At 62.9% G+C, this 16,635-nt stretch overlaps 1 protein-coding gene across 2 annotated transcripts; it reads right to left on the reverse strand.

Moving 5' to 3' along the window:
* Positions 1-610: 610 nt before the first annotated feature.
* CPNE7 (copine 7) lies at positions 611-14,987 on the reverse strand. Of its 2 annotated transcripts, none has more exons than XM_047710121.1 (15): positions 14,718-14,987; positions 12,656-12,838; positions 10,202-10,276; positions 9,971-10,045; positions 9,184-9,267; positions 8,744-8,833; positions 8,542-8,640; positions 8,184-8,270; positions 7,795-7,854; positions 6,881-7,014; positions 6,211-6,265; positions 5,694-5,745; positions 5,494-5,627; positions 1,767-2,003; positions 611-1,243 (listed from the first exon to the last, which is right to left on the reverse strand). In XM_047710121.1, the coding sequence occupies exons 1-15, from the start codon at positions 14,889-14,891 to the stop codon at positions 1,055-1,057; spliced, it is 1,728 nt and encodes a 575-aa protein (XP_047566077.1). In that variant the 5' UTR covers positions 14,892-14,987; the 3' UTR covers positions 611-1,054. The 2 variants fall into 2 exon arrangements, with proteins under 2 accessions (XP_047566077.1, XP_047566078.1); XM_047710122.1 differs by having other exon boundaries at positions 14,728-14,985.
* Between the last annotated feature and the right edge of the window lie 1,648 nt (positions 14,988-16,635).

Genomic DNA, 16,635 nt, shown 5'->3' on the forward strand with positions numbered 1-16,635 from the left:
AGGTGGACAGGTAGATGAATGGATGGGTATAGGTGGATGGAGGGAGGGAGGGAAGGCTGGATGGACGGATGTGTGGTTGGATAGATCGGTGGATGGACGGATGGATGTGCGAGTAGGTGGGAGGGCCTAGATTTAGGGTCAGAACAGCTGGATTTTCCTAGACAAGCTATTGCTGGGGAAATCTCTAAAGGACACCCCCCACACACAGGGCTGGGCGGCTTTGGCAGGGGTGCTCCAGACAGCGAGTAGCATGGTGGGTCCCTGTAAAGCTGAGTTGCTGGTTAAAGGCACCCAGGTCCCTGCCTGGTAGCCTCTCCCCACCCTGAGTCAGGAAGGCAGATTTCAGGCAGTGGACCACAGGAGGCCAAGGAGTGGCCCCTCAGGGTGTGGGGGCAGTCGCTGCAGCCCTGGCCCTTCCTTGGGTGGAGCACCGCCTCCTGCCACCCCTGCATTCCTGAGAGAACCCTTCCTTGCTGGATCTAGGAGACTGTCCCCATGTGGGGATGGGAGGGGGCAGACTCACCTGCCTCACCCCTCCAGAGGGGTGCAGTGCTCTGCTGCAAGGGTGGGGAGGCCAGAGCGGCCACAGCAAAGGCACAGACTGCTCGAGGACGAAATGACACTTTATTATGCTTCAGCCCCCAGCCGCAGACCCCACAGATCCTGGCGCGGAGGTGGGAGCGAGCAGGGAGCGGGAGGAATCTTGGCTGTGGGTTGGGGGTCTGGGGCATCTCGGGGTCTCCTCCACAACTGGAGGGCAGCCTGGAGGTCAGCTGCAAAGCAGAAATCCCCCAATCCCCAAGCGCCCCTCAGGAATCCCTTCCCTGCATGGATCCACACAGGCCTGGTGGGGGTGGGGCCAGACTTGAGGGGCCACCGCCAGCACCCCCACACCTTCAGCGCCTGTTTTGGGGATCACCAGGCCTGGATCTGTTCATCCTTCAGCCCTGGGGATCCCAGGTCTGGTCTAGGCAGCAGGCTCACAGAACCATAGGGGTGGGCCGGGGTGGGCACAGGAGGGCTCGGGAAGGTGGGGGTGGGGGTGTAGGGGGAGCTAAGGGACCTCGAGGGTGCTGGGGACAGAGCCTGGCTGCACTCCCGGCGGCCCGGCGGTCTCCGGGGGGCCGGCCTCCCGGTCCTGGGCGCCGCCGCCTCTGGGAGGCAGCTCCCTGTAGCTGTAGTACTCCACCAGCTGCTGGGGCACCTCGGCTAGCACGCACTTGGCCAGTGCCGCGGGGGACGCCTTCAGAGTGGGGACAGCGGGGTTACAGCTGGGCGCCCTCCGGGCCCTCCAGCCCCCAGCCCATCACACCCTAGCCTCATCCTCTGGAGGTGGGGCTCCATCCTCGAGGGGAGGTGGACTCTGTCCCACAGCTGACCAGTAAGTCTCCCGGTGGCCAGGAGAGCCCTGGTAGGGGACCCAGACCTGAGAAGACGAGGCTGCAGTGCCCCCTGCTGCCGGCACGGGGGCCTGTCCCGAATGGCACCTGCACCCAAGTGGCCCTGCCCCCCTACCCAGGCACACAGGGCAAGTCTGAGGCAGGAAGGAGGTGGGCGCCCCTCCCCCCATAAAACCCCGTCAGTGTGTCCACAGGTCATGAATTTCCCTCCTGTATCTCACAAAGGGTCTGAAAGTGCCTGGGGAGCCCGCGGTGCTGCCCTCCCTCCCATGGGTGAGTTCAATATTTTCATAATAGGAAGGTTTCCAGGCGCTTCCTGCTGCGGGGGCAGGCAGGCCCTGGACAGCCCCCCGCCCCCGCACTCACGCTCTTGAGCTCCCGGAAGGGCACAAACTGCACGATGTCCCGGAGAGCTGGCTCGCCCCGCGGCGAGCGCAGGACGCCGTCATCCCCGTCCAGGGTCTGCATGTCTGTGAAGTCGGCGTTGCCCACCCCCACGATGATGATGGACATGGGCAGATGGGAGGCGCGCACGATGGCTTCCCGCGTGTCGGCCATGTCGGTCACCACGCCGTCGGTCAGGACCAGCAGGATGTAGTATTGCTGAGGGCACAGGGACAGGGTGGGCAGGGCGGCCTGGGGACCCTTGAGGACCGCATCTACCCCCAGGCAGCTGCAAGCCCCCCAACCCGCTCCCCTCCGTAGACGGCCTGGTCGCCGCCGTGGGCCTCAGGAGCTGTTGTGGAAGTGTCACACGTCACAACAACAGGGCGTCGTGAGCTCACTTCCCGGGCTGGATGCTCCCCCCACTCTCAGCCTGTCCCGCCTCTGCCTCGATCCCTTGGAGCCTGGGTCCAAACCCGAGTCTGAGGCCTGAGAAGGAGAGTCCTGGGGGCTCTCAGTAGGTGGTGACTCCTGCACGCTGATCTGAGGAAGTTCTGAGGAAGGACGCCCTCCGCCCAGCCTGGCCAGGGGCTCAGCACAAAGACAGATGGGGACTAGTCGCAAATAAAAGTCTGTTTCCTTTGTTAAAAAAAACAAAAACCAAAACAGGGGTTGGGGTGGCTGAGTGGCTCGGTCAGGTGAGCGTCTGACTCTTGGTTTCAGCTCAGGTCATGATCTCAGGGCTGTGAAAGTGAGCCCTGTGTCAGGCTCCGTGCTGGGCGTGGAGTCTGCTAGAGAGTCTTTCTGCCCCTCACTCACCCCTACCACTGCATTCTCTCTCTCTCTCTCAAAAAAAACCTGAAAAAACAAAAAAACAGGGCAGCTGGCTGGTTCAGGCATGCAACTCTTGATCTCAGGGTCGTGAGTTCAAGCCCCACATCGGGTGTAGAGATTACTTACAAAATAAAATCTTTAAAAAACCAACACAAAAAATCCCCCCAAATGGCACCTGGTTGGCTCAGTCGTTAGGCATCTGCCTTCGGGTCAGGTCATGGTCCCAGGGTCCTGGGATTAAGTCCCGCATCGGGCTCTCTGCTCTACAGGAAGTCTGCTTCCCCCTCCCCAACTCCCTCTGCTTGTGTGCCCTCTCTCCGTGTGTCTTTGTCAAATAAATAAAAAAATAAAATCTTTTAAAAAAAAATCCCAAAAAACAGAACTACTAAAAATCAGTATAAAAAACCTGGACAAGAGAAAACATAAAGGAGAAAAAAGAAGACCCTGGCCCAGTGGGCGCCAACACTGTGACACCACGTGAGGGAAAGACCAATGGGCACCCAACAAGGTCACCTTTGCCTAGAGGCCCCAACCACCCGCTCCCCATCTCCCCCTCTGAGCCCCAGACCCATGGGAGGAGTGACCGTGCACAGGGCAGTCTGAGGACCCCTGGCTAGACCCAGCTCTCAGCCCCGTGGACACGGCCCTCCTCAGGAAAGCCCTCACGCCCTCCTCCTGCCCCTCCGACTAGGTCTGGGGCGACCTCAGCTCTGCTACTCAAACACAGAGCTCCGTTGCCGTGAGCATGGGGCCCTCCTGGGTTGGGAAGTGGGTGACTGTGGTCCGGCCCCAGGAAACCATGTGTGACTTGGGATGAAGTGACGCTGCTTTCCTTCGGACAGAAAGAGAGGGGAAAGGTTGGGTGGGGAGCACGGAGAAGTAGGTCCCAGGTCAGCCTGAGCACCTCCCCACCGTGCCAACACTGCTCTGCAGGAAGCAAGCTGAGAGCCCACAGAAGCCCCTATGGGAGGGCATTCTGGTGACGACGGGGGCTCAGAACACCAGGGAGGACAGAGGCAGACACGAGTGCCTCCTGCGGACCTCCCCCCACCTCTGTTTACAGGAACCAGAAGACAAGACTGTGGTGAATGCTCCTAAGCATCCTGGCAGCAGCCTCGAGACCAGGAGACCCTGCAGGACACCCCCTCCACTGGCCGGACAGCAGGGGAAGGCGGGGACACAGCCACCAATTACACGGGGGCCATTTCACCCCAGTCCTGCCGCTACAGCCATCAGGACTTGCATTAGCCAGCCGGACACGGGTGCTACCGAGAGATGTCCCGTTCACTGTTCCGACAGTGAGGGAACTGCTGTGGCCTTTTAGGTGTGCTCACGGCACGGTGGCTGTTTTCTCTCTTCTAGAGGTTTATACAGACATTTACAGATGAAATTATGTGTCTGGGATGTGCTTCAAAATCATATGGGAAGGTGCCTGCTGTCCTTGATTCTCGACTGGGTCCTGTGCCAGAAATAGCAGTGCTCTGGGATTATCACTGGGGAAGTGAATGAAATTGGAACGTATTCTATAAATCAGTGAAACAACTGTATCTAGGGGCGCCTGGGTGGCTCGGTGGGTTAAAGCCTCTGCCTTCGGCTCAGGTCATGATCCCAGGGTCCTGGGATCAAACCCCGCATCGGGCTCTCTGCTCAGCAGGGAGCCTGCTTCCTCTTCTCTCTCTGCCTGCCTCTCTGCCTACTTGTGATCTCTGTCTGTCAAATAAATAAATAAAATCTTTAAAAAAAAAAAAGAAAAAGAAACAACTGTATCTAAATTACATTTCCTGACGTTGATATTTGTGCTGTGTGTCAGAGAACGCACAGATAGCAGGAAACACACAGCAGAGTCTTAGGAAATCACAGGGCGAGGGGCTGCATGCAGCCCTGGTGTCGGGGCCGCTGTGCCTAGGCGAGAGAGCATAAACCGTGGGGTGGCCCCAACAGGGTGAGGGGCCGTCCCGGTGGCTGGAGTCTGGATCATGGCAAGTCCCAAGGACAGAGCGAAGCTGAGGGGCCCTACAGGTCAGGAGACCAGGACGCCAGGCAGATCCAGCGACCAGAGGCAAATGTAGACACACGTGGAAGGGGGTTGAGATCAGAAGGGGTCTCCTTCAGCGCCCTGGGCTTGAAGCCCAGCTGTGCTTGGGCACAGAATCCTTGCTGTTGGAGGTTGGCAGCTAGCTCTCAACTGCTTCAGAAGAAGTCACAATAACACACGCATGTGAGGGGAGGGGAGGAGGGACACAGGTCAGGGAGGAGGGCAGGGAAGGAGGAGAGGCTTGGGAGGAAGCGGGAAGCAAGTCCGAGTCCGGTGAGCCCGGGTGAAGACGGACCTCCCTTCTGTAAGTGTGGGCTCTTTTACAAAATAGTTAAAGCAACGGACCGTTGGGCACACAGGAGCACAAACAACCACAGACATGTGGAAAAGGTAAAGCAGGGAGGTGCCTGGGGCTCCGGCGGTGAGGCGCCTGCCTCCCTCGCGGGCCATGATCCCAGGTCCAGGTCTGAGCTGGGCTCCGCACTCAGCAGGGACCCTGCTTCGCCCTCGGACTCTCCCCCCTCACTCCTCTCTCTCTCTCTCATAAACAAAACATTAAAAAAAGAAAAGGAAAGGAAAAGTAAAGCAGATTGAAACCTTCAGCACAATATTATTTGTGAAAAATATAGAAACAAAAAAAGATATTCGCGCAGCAGACAGCTGCCTATAGGGAGGGCTCCGGGCAAACCTGCCCCCGGGGGTGTGGCCCCGCGGGGGCGAGGACACCTGTGCCTCTAGGGGGGCTTTGGGGCCCTCCTGCAGCCCTCAGTGCCCCCCAGCTCTGCGCCTCCCTGATCTCCATGCCCCCCACACCGCGGCACCGCCCGCCCCGGTACCTACGGAGGCCTCCCCGCTGTGCTCCTCCGCCGCGGCCATGCGGGCCACCTTGGAGATGACGGGGGCCACGTTGGTGGGGCCGTAGAGCTGGACCCTGGGCAGGCAGTTCTGGTAGGCCTCCACCACACCCTGGATTCCTGCGGGGGAAGGAGGGTGAGCCTGGCCCGGGGGCACCCGCCACCCAGGCCCACCTCAGGCCTTACCTTCACACTCATCATCCTCAGGGTTGAAGTTGATGGCGAAGTCGTGGGACACCTGGGTGAGTGCAGAGGCACTGTCAGCTCGGCCACCCGTCCAGGAACCCCCCCACTTCTTGCGAGAGGTAGATTTGCAGCCCCTGGGGCCCCCGCGGGGACAGAGCCTCGTGGAGGGAGGCACCCGGGAGAGCAGGCAAGCAGCTAGCCCCTCAGCCCTACAGCCAGGGCGTCTGAGTCACATACACCAGCACAACCCTCCCGCCACCATGTTCTTCTGCTGTTCGCCACTGGGAGATTCCAGACTCATTCCTCTTCTCCTGACAGAGACACAGAGTTTTCTTGAGTTCTCCAGAGGTCACTGGTGCTAGGTGACCAAGGTCAGTCCCTCTGGCTGGAAGCTCAGGGTTGCTGGGTTCCCAGTAGTGGGAGGACCCAGGACAGCCTCTGCTGGGGACAAGCAGCATGGCCCAGGAAGCCCCAGCAGGGGCAAAGGTGTGGGGTCCCTGGCCCCAGGCCCTCCTACCTCATACTTGGGAGGAATTCGGGCTCCAAAGCCCAAAGCAGAAAACCTCTTGTCGCTGGAAGAAAGGCAGCCACATCACACAGGGTCCACGGTTTCCCTGGGGGTGGGGTGCTTTGGGACGACACCCGCCAGAGCCGGGACACCCAGGCTCCATTCCACCACTTCCCTGGGTGCCCGGCCCTGCTCTGAACCACACCGGGGACACAGAGGCACAGGGCCATGAGGAGGACACAGGCCTCCAGGTAGGAACAGAGCCGACTCCAACCCTGGGGCCACAGCCTGACCCTGGGAAGCCCTGGCCTCCTGTCTTTGGGACCTCAGCTCTCTGCCACCCACCCCCTTACAGAGGGGTCTACCCCTCCTTGGCCTCAATTTACTGGTCTGTCAAGTGGGCCACCCTCCATGTTTGTGTGAAGGGTGAGGGGGACCACGTGAAAAAAGGCCAGCCCCACCTCAGTACATTGGGGACTCTGACCCTCCTCTACCTCAGGGGCCAGACTGCCCGTGGGGATCAGCCCTGCGGGGACACTGGGGCGGCCTGTGCAGCAAGCCCCGCCCACCGCGGCCGGTGGGTACAGCCATGATGCCTGCTCCCTGGACCCAAGACTGAGCTGGAGGAAGAGAGGCCGGGGAGGCCGGGGGGGTGGGGGCCAGGGGGTGGGGGCCGCACCTGTCGTAGTCTTGGCAGACCTCCCCCACGGCCGCCAGAGCCTGCAGGTACTCATTCGGCTGGAAGGGGCTGAGGTAGTGCAGAGAGCAGCTGTTGCGGGGGTCCCCGTTGGAGGCCGTGAAGTCGATGGCCACCTGCAGAGACCCTGGCTCGTGAGCCGAGGCCCCTCCCCCCGGGCTCCACGGGCGCCCAGAATCCCCATTGACAGGTAAGGGGTGAGAGCTGTCGGAGCTGCTGGCGGGGAGTGCCAACGAGGGCGCAGCTCTGTGATGGTGTGGAGGACAGAGGGCGACCTGTGCTGACCAGCACACCAGGATGGCGCTTGGACCCTCAGGAGGAAACCAGCCCCCACCCCCAGGGGACACCATCCCTGAGCCCACAGCACAGGTCCCATGGACCCACGACCCTAGGGCAGGGGCGGTGGAAGGGGACCCAAGGCCAAGACCAGGCCCACCCTGTCTCTGCGGCCGCCCTGCCTGGGCTGGGGTCCCCATGTGTCACCCCCGCCCCTGCCCCTGCTGGGACACTTCCCTTAGGCCCCTCTGGCTGCTGCTCGCCAGCGACATGAACCCACACGTCCACAAAGGATCAAGGAGGTGACACAAAGGCTCTCCAGGCCAGGCCACCACAGCTGGGTCTTGTGGCCTCTGGCATTGTCACTGGCAGGAACAAATGTCGTTCTGCTCCCTTCTCACATGTCTTCACGTCACTGCTTCTGCTGGGGCTGTCTTGCTCCAGCCCCTCCTGGGGGGAACCTCTGTGCCCAGAGCCCAGGCAGGGGTGTGTGAGCCCTCCGGACCTTGCAGAAGGGCCTTAGTCCACCCACATACGCACATGGGCCCCCGTCTGTCTGCGTGGGGAGGGCACCCAGGCTCTGCGTGGTGGGGTGGGGAGTAGGGGTCCCGGGCACGCACCGTGAAGTGGATCTGACAGCCGCCCATGATGTAGTCCAGGAACGAGTGAACCCTGTAGAACTTCCAGGCAGGGGTGTCAGCAGGGCCCACCCAGGGCACCTCACGCCCAGACATGGAGCCTGAAGCCCCAGGGATGCACCTTCCAGGGTAGCTGCCTGGGGTGGCCTGACCCCCAGCATCCCCCCAACTTCCCTTCTCGGACTCCTCCTGCCCTCCATCCCTCCCCCAAGGACTGGAGACCCTGGGCCTCTGGGGTTGGGGGCCTTTGAGGGTCCATCTGATAAGGGGGACTCCCAGGGAAAGCGTGCCCCCTGCCTGTTGGCTCTCTGCAGAGTTTAGGTAGGTGTGGATCCCTGACCCACTGAGGGTGAGTGGGGGCCGCAGCTCACCTTCAGGTCTGCCAAGATCACCACCCCAGAGTTCTTGTAATGACGCTTCTTCTGCTTGTACTTGGCGTTCACACAGTCCCACTGGGCCTGGGGGACAGGGATAGGCAGAGACACCCCCCCAGAGCACCACTACCCAACACCCACCACAAGGGGGCAGGGGGCCTCAAAACCCCAGCCCTGAACAGCGTTTTTCCAGCGGTGTCCCGGTCTGGCCACCTGGCCGGCGTGGTGGTCAGTCTTCTCAGGGCCAGCGCTCTGCCTGCCCACGTGGCTCCTCCCCGAGAACCTTTTGCCAACTGGCGATTTTACCCAGTTTCCTCCCTGTTCTCAGGCAGGGGGCGGAGGGTGCCCGGCTCACCTGGTCCTCCTGGAAAGCTTTCTGCATCTCCTCAAAGGTGGTGGAGAATTCCCCGATGAAATCGTGCTTTCCGCGGGAGTCATGATCCCAGACGAGGCACTGGGGAGCCCAGGCCCCCTCAGCCCGCCTGCCCGCCTGGGGCCCCCTGCAGCAGGCCTCCCCCACCCCCACCCCCACCCGCCTGGCGGCCCGCCGGCCCCACCTTCAGAGGCCGCGTCTCCTCGCAGCTGCAGAGGTTGCACAGGGACACCTTGAAGGGCTCCCACACGGGACTGAGGTTGTTCTTCACCACCTGGGGACGGGCAGGGGGCAGGCTGACTGGTGCTGCTCCCGGAACCACCTCCAGAGCGTCCCCACATTCCTGGGCCACCTGGAACCCGTATTCTTTAAATAGCCTCTTTTTTTTTTTTTTTTTTCTTAAACACAGATTAATTTATCTCAAGAGGAAACCGTGTCTTACTGCTCTAACCTCACCTGCGAGCAGGGACAACGAAACACAGCTGTGGGCTCCAGCGACAGGCGCCTGGCCTGGTCTGGGGCTCCCTGCTGGGAGAGAGGTGGGCGCTGGGAGGACACAGGGGAGGGACTGGAGGGACTGTTCCTGTCCCCAGAGCACTGCAGGGGACATCAGGGAGCCCTCACCTCCGTCCTGTACACCAGCTGCTCGCTCCGATCGTCATTGACCCGATAAAGCTCCAGGAAGGGGTCTGACTTGCTGAAGAGGTCCTGGAGAAGCGGGGGCCATGCTCGTTGAGCGGAGCGGGAGCGGCTCTGCCGCTTCCCCGCCGTGCTCTCCACCCCCACGGAGCCTCCACCTCCTATGCTATGAAATGAGGGCAGGAGCCTATCGGAGGGAACTGAGGCCTTGCCCTCCCCTCTCGAGCCTTCACTGGCTCCCCAGTACCCTTCCTGGAACTCTCAGTCCTAGGCCCACCCTCTCTCCGGCCAAGCTAAACTCCCTCAGCTGCTGTCCCTGCTCCTCCTCCCCAGGCTCCAATCTCCCAGGCCAGGGGAGGCAGCAGGAGACACCTTCCAGCAGGTCAGACCCCTGGCCCATGTGCTCCCACCCCCCCATGGGAGAGTTGACAGAGCCAGGCTCAGAGGCCATTCCTCCACTGTCTGGATGGCAGCCTCCCCGAGCACGTGTCCCCATCGTTGAACAGAGATTTCAGGAAGGGGCCCAGCCCTCAGGAAGAACTCAGCTATGAGCCAGTGACAGGGACAGCAGGGACAGGAGCAGCCTGCCCGGGGGGGGGGGGGGGGGGGGGGGGGGGGGGCGTGCTCCCGGCTCCAGGCCCCTCTCACTCCAGGCAAAGCTTGTTTCCCTGAGGCTGATCTGTCTGGAGAGGCTCTGAAGGGGGAGGGTGGTGCTGGGGCTGGGCTGTCATCCCGGCCAAACCCCCCCCAGCCGCGGGCACCCACCACACACCTTGTCGTCCAGCTTCCGGGCCCTGAAGGAGAGCTCCACGTAGCCGTGGTTCCCGGAGATATCCTCGGCGATCACCTGGGAAGGGAAGCCACAGCATCGAGCTCCGGGACCCCCGAAGGCAGCCTGGGGCCTTGCCCCTCCCTCTTCCAGGATGGGCCTCTCCGAGCCAGGAGCAGCAAGGAGGGGTGGGCGGGGCGCCGGGGGGCCGGGTGGGAAGGCAGGCAGCCTCACCGTGATGGTGGACTTGCCGGCGTTCCGGCCGAACTTGAGCAGCAGTGCACGGGTCATCTTTTTCTGGGCCACAATCTGGAAGTCAGAACAGTCAGGGAGGGGTCAGCTCCTGACCCTGCCCTCAGTCGCCCTGGGCAGCCCGGCTCAGCCAAACCTGAGCCCCAGGGCCCCAAAGCCCCGGGCCCTCTCTGGAGACGCTTGGCCACCTGATGGACGTCCCTCTGTGCGGCTGTGAGCCCTGGCTCAGTTGGGGGCCCTCTGGTCCACGGCTTCCGGAGCCCGCCCATCGCCCATGCACTGGGGGAGGATGAGGCAGAAGCAGCTCCCGCACCCCAGGCCAGACACGCGCCCGGTTCCTCCACGGCCCGTGCTGGTCCCCAGGCGGGAGGTGCTTCAAACCCCTGAGCACCATGAGGCCAAGGGGGTTCCTGGGCCTGCCCTGGGTTCCCGGCTGCCCAGAAGCTGGCAGAGGGCTCGAGAGCGAGAACCGAGACACCAAGCAAGCTCCCCACCACCCCCTGAGTTCGTACAAACAGTGCTGCTCCCTGGACATCCGTGGGGCTCACCCTCCCTGTGGGCCCGTCCCCACGCCTGCCCACCCGGGCCTCCCCCTCCTCCTCACTGGGCCCTCATTCGGACCCACAGAGCCCTAGCTGGGGCTGGTGAGTTGACCCCAGAAAGCTGTGTCCGGCGCTCAGGGGGGTGGGTGCCCTGGTCTGCAGAAAGGGTCGGTCGGTGAGGACAGCCCCTCACAGCCCCCAAAGGCTCCCAACTTGGTAGGGACTCCACCCACCGAAGGCCTGGGAACACCTGTCACGGTGGTGACCGGACGCTGCCTCAGGGGCACTCACCTAGCCCCAGGTCTGCGGGCTCTGGGAGCGGGAGCCGGGCTGGAGCTGCGGTGACTGCGGCGGAGCTGAGTCCGCACAGCAGAGAGGATATTCCCATCCCTCACACGCTCGTGGGGCTGCCAGCTCCCAGCTCCCGAGCACGAGCATATGGGACCCTTCCCTGCACCTGCGGTGGCCCACACAGGCTAAGGGGTGGGAGTGGGAGGGAGGCCACGACCCGAGCCTCCCTGGGCTCTCCCACTGGTAGGCTCCACTTCTGGCTCTAACCTATGAGGAAAAGTGGGATGGCTGGTTTGTGAACCCATTAAGGTCCATCAGCGCTTTCTTCTCTGTCCCTAACCACCCCAAGGTGGCCGATGCTGGGAGTTTCAGGCAGAGCTCAGCGACTTGCTCCAGGTCCTGGATTTACGGGGGGGGCCTTACCTTGACCCCTGATGGCAGCCGGCCCTGCGAGTCTGCGGGTGGCTGGCTCCAAGGAGCTTCTCGTTGTCTAAAGTTCCCCTGTCTACCTAGACACGCATGTGCCCATACCTGCTCTGTGCGTGTCCAAGCATGCTCTGTACCCTCGTCCGTGGACCTGTGCCCATGTGTGCATGTATGTCTGTGCACACATGGCAACACATGTGTGTCTACGCCTGTGTCTGGGGTGTGCCGCTATCCTCTCCCATGCTCGAGAAGGGCAGGTGGGAAGCCACCAGCGGGGGAGTCCTGCTCTGCTGCTGTGCCCGGCCTTAATCTCAGTGCTGTCATCTGTAAAATGGGGGACCAGCTCCAAACCAGACAGCAATGGGGATGAGTCACACAGACATCATGTTGGGTAAGAGAAACCGGACACAAATGCGAACACACCGTGTGCTTCGTGAACAGGAAGTTCTAGAACAGGCCAAGCTTGCACGAGTTGGCTGGAGACGAGGGGGATGGGGGGGGTGAAGACATCTCCTGTGGGAGCTGGGAGATGGTCATGCACACAGGTACCTAAACTGGTCGGCACCCACCGTGAGCTCTGCACGCATGACTGCACGTCAGTCACACTGGAAGGGAAGCACCATCCCTCACGAGCCGAGGGGGAGGGAGGCGGCTGGACGAGCCCAGCACATAGCTGGACAGCCAGCGCCCTCCTGCGCTGCTAAGGGAAGAGCTATGGGACAGGACATCATCCCCGGGCCACAAACGGCGTCCCTCTGTCCCTCTGGGGACAGCAGCCCTCAACGGGCTGGTCCATCTGCCCGCAGGGAGAGACAAGGGTGGACAGACAGTCTGTAGTTTGTGTTGTTAAAACACACAGAGAAAGTGCACTCATTTCCTTGCGTGAGGGCACAGAACCCGGGGACGGGCAAGAGGCAGATGTTCCATACCACACCTTTCCAAAGGTTGAATTACAGGACTGCTCTACCCAGTTCAAAATTACATAATTTTAAAACTCACTAATAAGGGATTTTTAAGAGCAGGCACTCTGGAGACAGGCAGAGTGGGACGCTCGTCCCAGAGGGAGCTCTGAGGTACCATGGTCGGCTCTCAGTCAGGCCGTCCCCCAGCCCTCAGCGCTGGCCCAGGTATGCCTTCCCCCACCCGGGCCTCTCCTCCTGAGCGGACAGGTGCCCACCTGCCCCAAGGTGCACTCCATGCCCCCCAGGAAGTCATCATCCTGACAGCCAAGGCTGCAGGGTCCGTGGGTGTCATAGACCTCGAAACGTAGCTTCTGGACCTCCTCGAAGTAGTAGTCGAGCGTGAAGACCTTGGAGAACACGGGGTGCAGGCTGCTTCTGACCACCTCCGTTCTGTCCACCTGCAGACAGCCCCGGCTGAGCAGACCCCTCAGGAGAGCTGTGCTCCCCTCATGCACTCCCCGGGCCCTGGGCACCCAGCTTGGGCCCACCTGCCCTCATGTGCTTCTGGCGAACTCGCATGCAGGCCATGCCCTGGGGAGACCCCCCTCCCCACCAACCCACACTCCAATCCTCAGGATTTCAGCTGCTGCGGGGCTGTCGGGAGCCCCGGGCACCCCCACCCTGAAAGAAATACCCTCAGCCCTCACGAGACCTAGGCTGCGGCTTCCTTGCCCCTGCTCATGTCAGGCCCACCACAGCCCACTCTATCCCTGTCACAGTTGGGGAAACAGGCTCAGAGAGGGGAAGCGTCCTGTGCAAAAGCAGTGCAAGTGAGGAATACAGTTGGCTCAGAATCCCGGGCCGGGCGAACCCTAAGTGGAGCTCTCTCCCCAACTAGGCAGACTGGGAGCCTGGGGCAGTTGTACACATCCCCCTGGGTTCAGCTCCCTCCTCCACCTGAGGCCCCCTACCCCCTAAAGCACAATCCAGGAGGGGAGGTAGATTTGCCATCCTCCAGGGTCGGCAAACTCCCACACCATCAGACGGAGGGTCTGGGTGGGCCACCTCCCCACCAGGGACATCAGCACTCGGGCTCAGACAAAGCAAGCCCCCTCACAGAGCCTCCCAATGTCCCCATCACCACAAACACACTGGGCTGAGGTGGCCCTTCCCTTCCTAGTTTGATGACCTTTAGGGTTCAGTCCCAGGAGGCTGCCGGTCAGGAGAAGGCAAGGAACAGTGCAAGGTCACAGTACGTGGGGGAGCAGAGCGGGTCTGGGGCGGCCGCCCATGGAGCCTCCAGGACTCTGTGCCCCTCACAGGCCGGGGCCCAGCCTGTCTGTCGCCCCCCGACCAGGTCCCCAGCAGGGACCACCGGGGTCTCCCCCTCCCCCTCTGCCCCACCACCCCACCCAGGCCCCCCTGCACAGCCACCACAGCCAGCCTGGGGAGGGACGCCTCAGTTCCACCACAGCTTCAACCCCCAGCCTCTCCCGCCCAAGCCAGGCACTTCTCGACCTTTCCAGGTGAGGCACACGTCTCACTGAGAGCACTTGGCACGGCGTAGAGTATCCAGAGCTGTGGCCACGACAGGCCCACAGGAAGGGCTGGGCTGAGGCGTGACAAGGGGTGGCAGGCTGCGCAGGCACCCCGGCGACCCCCGGGACCCGAGAGTATCAGAGGGAGAAACAGGTCCTCGGAGCACACAAGCCAGACCCCAGCTGTCCCACAAGTGCTGGGCTGAGCCTGGAGGCTCGTGCTAGCTCAGCCACAAGAGCCCACAAGAGCACAGGCTGGGTGAGAGACCAAGTCGGCAGCTCACCAGTGCCCAGCTTCAGTCAGCCGCTCCCCCCTCAGCCAGCAGCCCTGTCTGGTCCTCCCCGCTCCCACTCGGGGATCGGAGGTGTGGGTGCCTCAGCCTGGTGGGTGAGGACCCGGCAGAGCAGTGGCCCTCCTGGTTGCCCCCCCAGGCCACAGGGGACCCATGAGCCCAGGTCAACCCTGCATTCCCCATTGGGTGCACCACGCTCTCCGGTACCCCCCACTCCCTTCTGCGTGCCTTAGTCAAGCCCCCTGCCAGCACCTCAAGCCTGGGAGCCTCACTCCAGCACTAACCCCCACCTGGGGGCCTGTCCCTGCCCCCCGGCTTGCTGCTCCCTCTCTCTACCCGGTGCTCCTCTCCATGGCCTCCAGTCCAGTCCCCCCAACTCCTGGACACCGGTACCTAGACCTCGGAACCCGAGCCCTGACCCTGCCTTGCACCCTGCCCACCTCCTCTCTGGGTCCCCACTCAGCACCTGGGGGGGGGGACAGGGCGCCCCCCCACCCCGCCCCTACCTGCACCCACTGGCTCTGGGACTGCAGCAGCAGCACCACGCTGGGGTCGGACTTGGTGAGCGGGTCGCGGTCCAGCAGGTGCCGGCAGCTGAGCCGCAGCTCCACCTTGGAGGCGCGGGGCGCGGGCAGCCCTCCGGGGGGCGCCGCCGCCCTGCGCTCCGGGCCCGCGCTCATGCTCCCGGCGCCGCGCTCGGGGACCGGGCCGGACGCGCCGAGGGGCCGCTGCCCGGTGCGCACCGCCGCCGCGTCGGAACGATGGCCGGGCCAGGCGTGGCCGCGCTTCCCCGCGCCGCCGCCACACGTGGCTCCCGCGGCCGCCGCCACGCGGGGACTGCAGAAGGGTGGCCAGGGAGGGGGGACAGGGGAGGGGACGGTGGCAGGGGCGAAGCCCGGGAGGGGGCGGGCAGACGGGGAGAGCCGGGGAGGGGCGGGGCCCGGGAGGGGCGCGGGCGGGGAGATCTGTGGGAGGCCGGAGCCCGCTCTCGGTCCGGCTTTGCCGGCTTTGCCCCTCGGGGCTGCCCGGCTTTGGCAGGGCTCGAAGTCCCCCCACCCCCGGAAGCTGGGGCCGAGAGGCTTGGGGCGGGCCCAGGCAGCGCCCTCCCGTGCTGTACGAGCCCCGCCGGCCCTCTGGGCAGCCTCAGGCCCCTCGGCTGCGCCCTGGCCTGGAAGTGGCCGTGCAGAGCCGCCAGGCCCTTTGGCGATTTGAGGGGGGCCACTGGACCCCCAGTTTAGCACCAAATCCCCGTGTGCCTCCCCAATTCTCTTGGAACCCGTCTGAAGGGGCCATTTGGTCAAACAGCACCTCAATCAACAAGCATTTCACAGGCACCTGCTGTGGGCCAGGCTCCCCAGCATGGGCTGGGGATAGCCCTGCCTGTCCTGGGTGCAGAATCGGACCTGGAAGCCCTGGGGGCCCTGCCGCACCTATCCCAGCAGTCAGATGGGTAACAGGCCTGGGCTCCATGGATGGGGGGCCCCAGATTCTCCCCAGGCCCTAGACAAGGGGCAGTGGAAGCTGAGTGGAAGAGGAGGTGTTAACAGAGGCAGAAGCCACCTCCCAGCCCATTCTCTTTGTCAATGTTTGCGGAAAAATAGGGCACAGTCCTGGCCGAAAGCCATAGGGGGAGGGGGACAAGAAAAGGGTTGAGGGGAAGGGGGCCCAAGGACCAGGGCAGCAGAGACAGGCTCGCTGGTGTGCCAGGTTCTGTGCCCTTGGGCCGATCAGGGCTCAGCCTTGGCCTCCAGGACTGCAATAGAAGATTCTGGGGTCAGGACAAGTGTGCCCACCCCAACCTTGCCTAGCAGGTGTCAAGCAGCCAGAGGTCCCTCCGCTGCCTCTGCCAGGAAGTCCCTGTGCGTGGACAGCACCCCCGGTGGTGAGAGGCTGGGACTGCACCCCAGGCGCACCTGGAAGGCAAAGACCCTGAGCCCCTTTTGCAGAAACAGAAAATACTTGCAGCCTGGCTGAGTCGGTTGGACTCCAACGCACGGGCTTGCTTCCCAGGCATCTGGATAAAGAGGCAAGGGGCAATGAGACATACAGAGGGACATGAGGCCACTCAATGCCCCCACACTCTGCCTCATCCAGCCTCTGGGTCACTCCTTCTCCGAAGCTGTGGAAACCAGCTGTTAGGGCTAGCTACTCTGTTGAGACCACCTGGAGCACCTCTGGGCCTCCTAGCCCCGCATTCTCCCAAGCCTCAGCTTCCCAGAACTGGGGAGTCAGAGTGTCCAGCCTACTGGCCATGCCTGTGGCTTGTGGACATGAGTCTTGGGCTTGCAGACCCCGGCCTCACAGAGCCGGCTTCTCCAGGACTCCTGTCCTACCGGCGCCCTGGGAGAGACTCCTTGTCCTCTGTGAGTTTCCATGCGGGTAAGAGTGTAGCAGTAGGGGCAAGGGGCTGGGCGCGGCGGGCCA

This window comes from Lutra lutra, chromosome 17 (genome assembly GCF_902655055.1).
Source record: "Lutra lutra chromosome 17, mLutLut1.2, whole genome shotgun sequence".
NCBI lineage: Eukaryota > Metazoa > Chordata > Mammalia > Carnivora > Mustelidae > Lutra > Lutra lutra.

Excerpts from the sequence above, each read along its gene's own strand:
- CPNE7 (XM_047710121.1), bottom strand. The coding sequence starts at position 14,891 with ATGAGCGCGGGCCCGGAGCGCAGGGCGGCGGCGCCCCCCGGAGGGCTG. Across the intron at positions 9,268-9,970 it reads CCCGGAAGCTGGACGACAAG|GACCTCTTCAGCAAGTCAGA; the intron begins GTGTGTGGTGGG and ends CCGCTTCTCCAG. Across the intron at positions 2,004-5,493 it reads AGCACAGCGGGGAGGCCTCC|CAATACTACATCCTGCTGGT; the intron begins GTAGGTACCGGG and ends CTGTGCCCTCAG.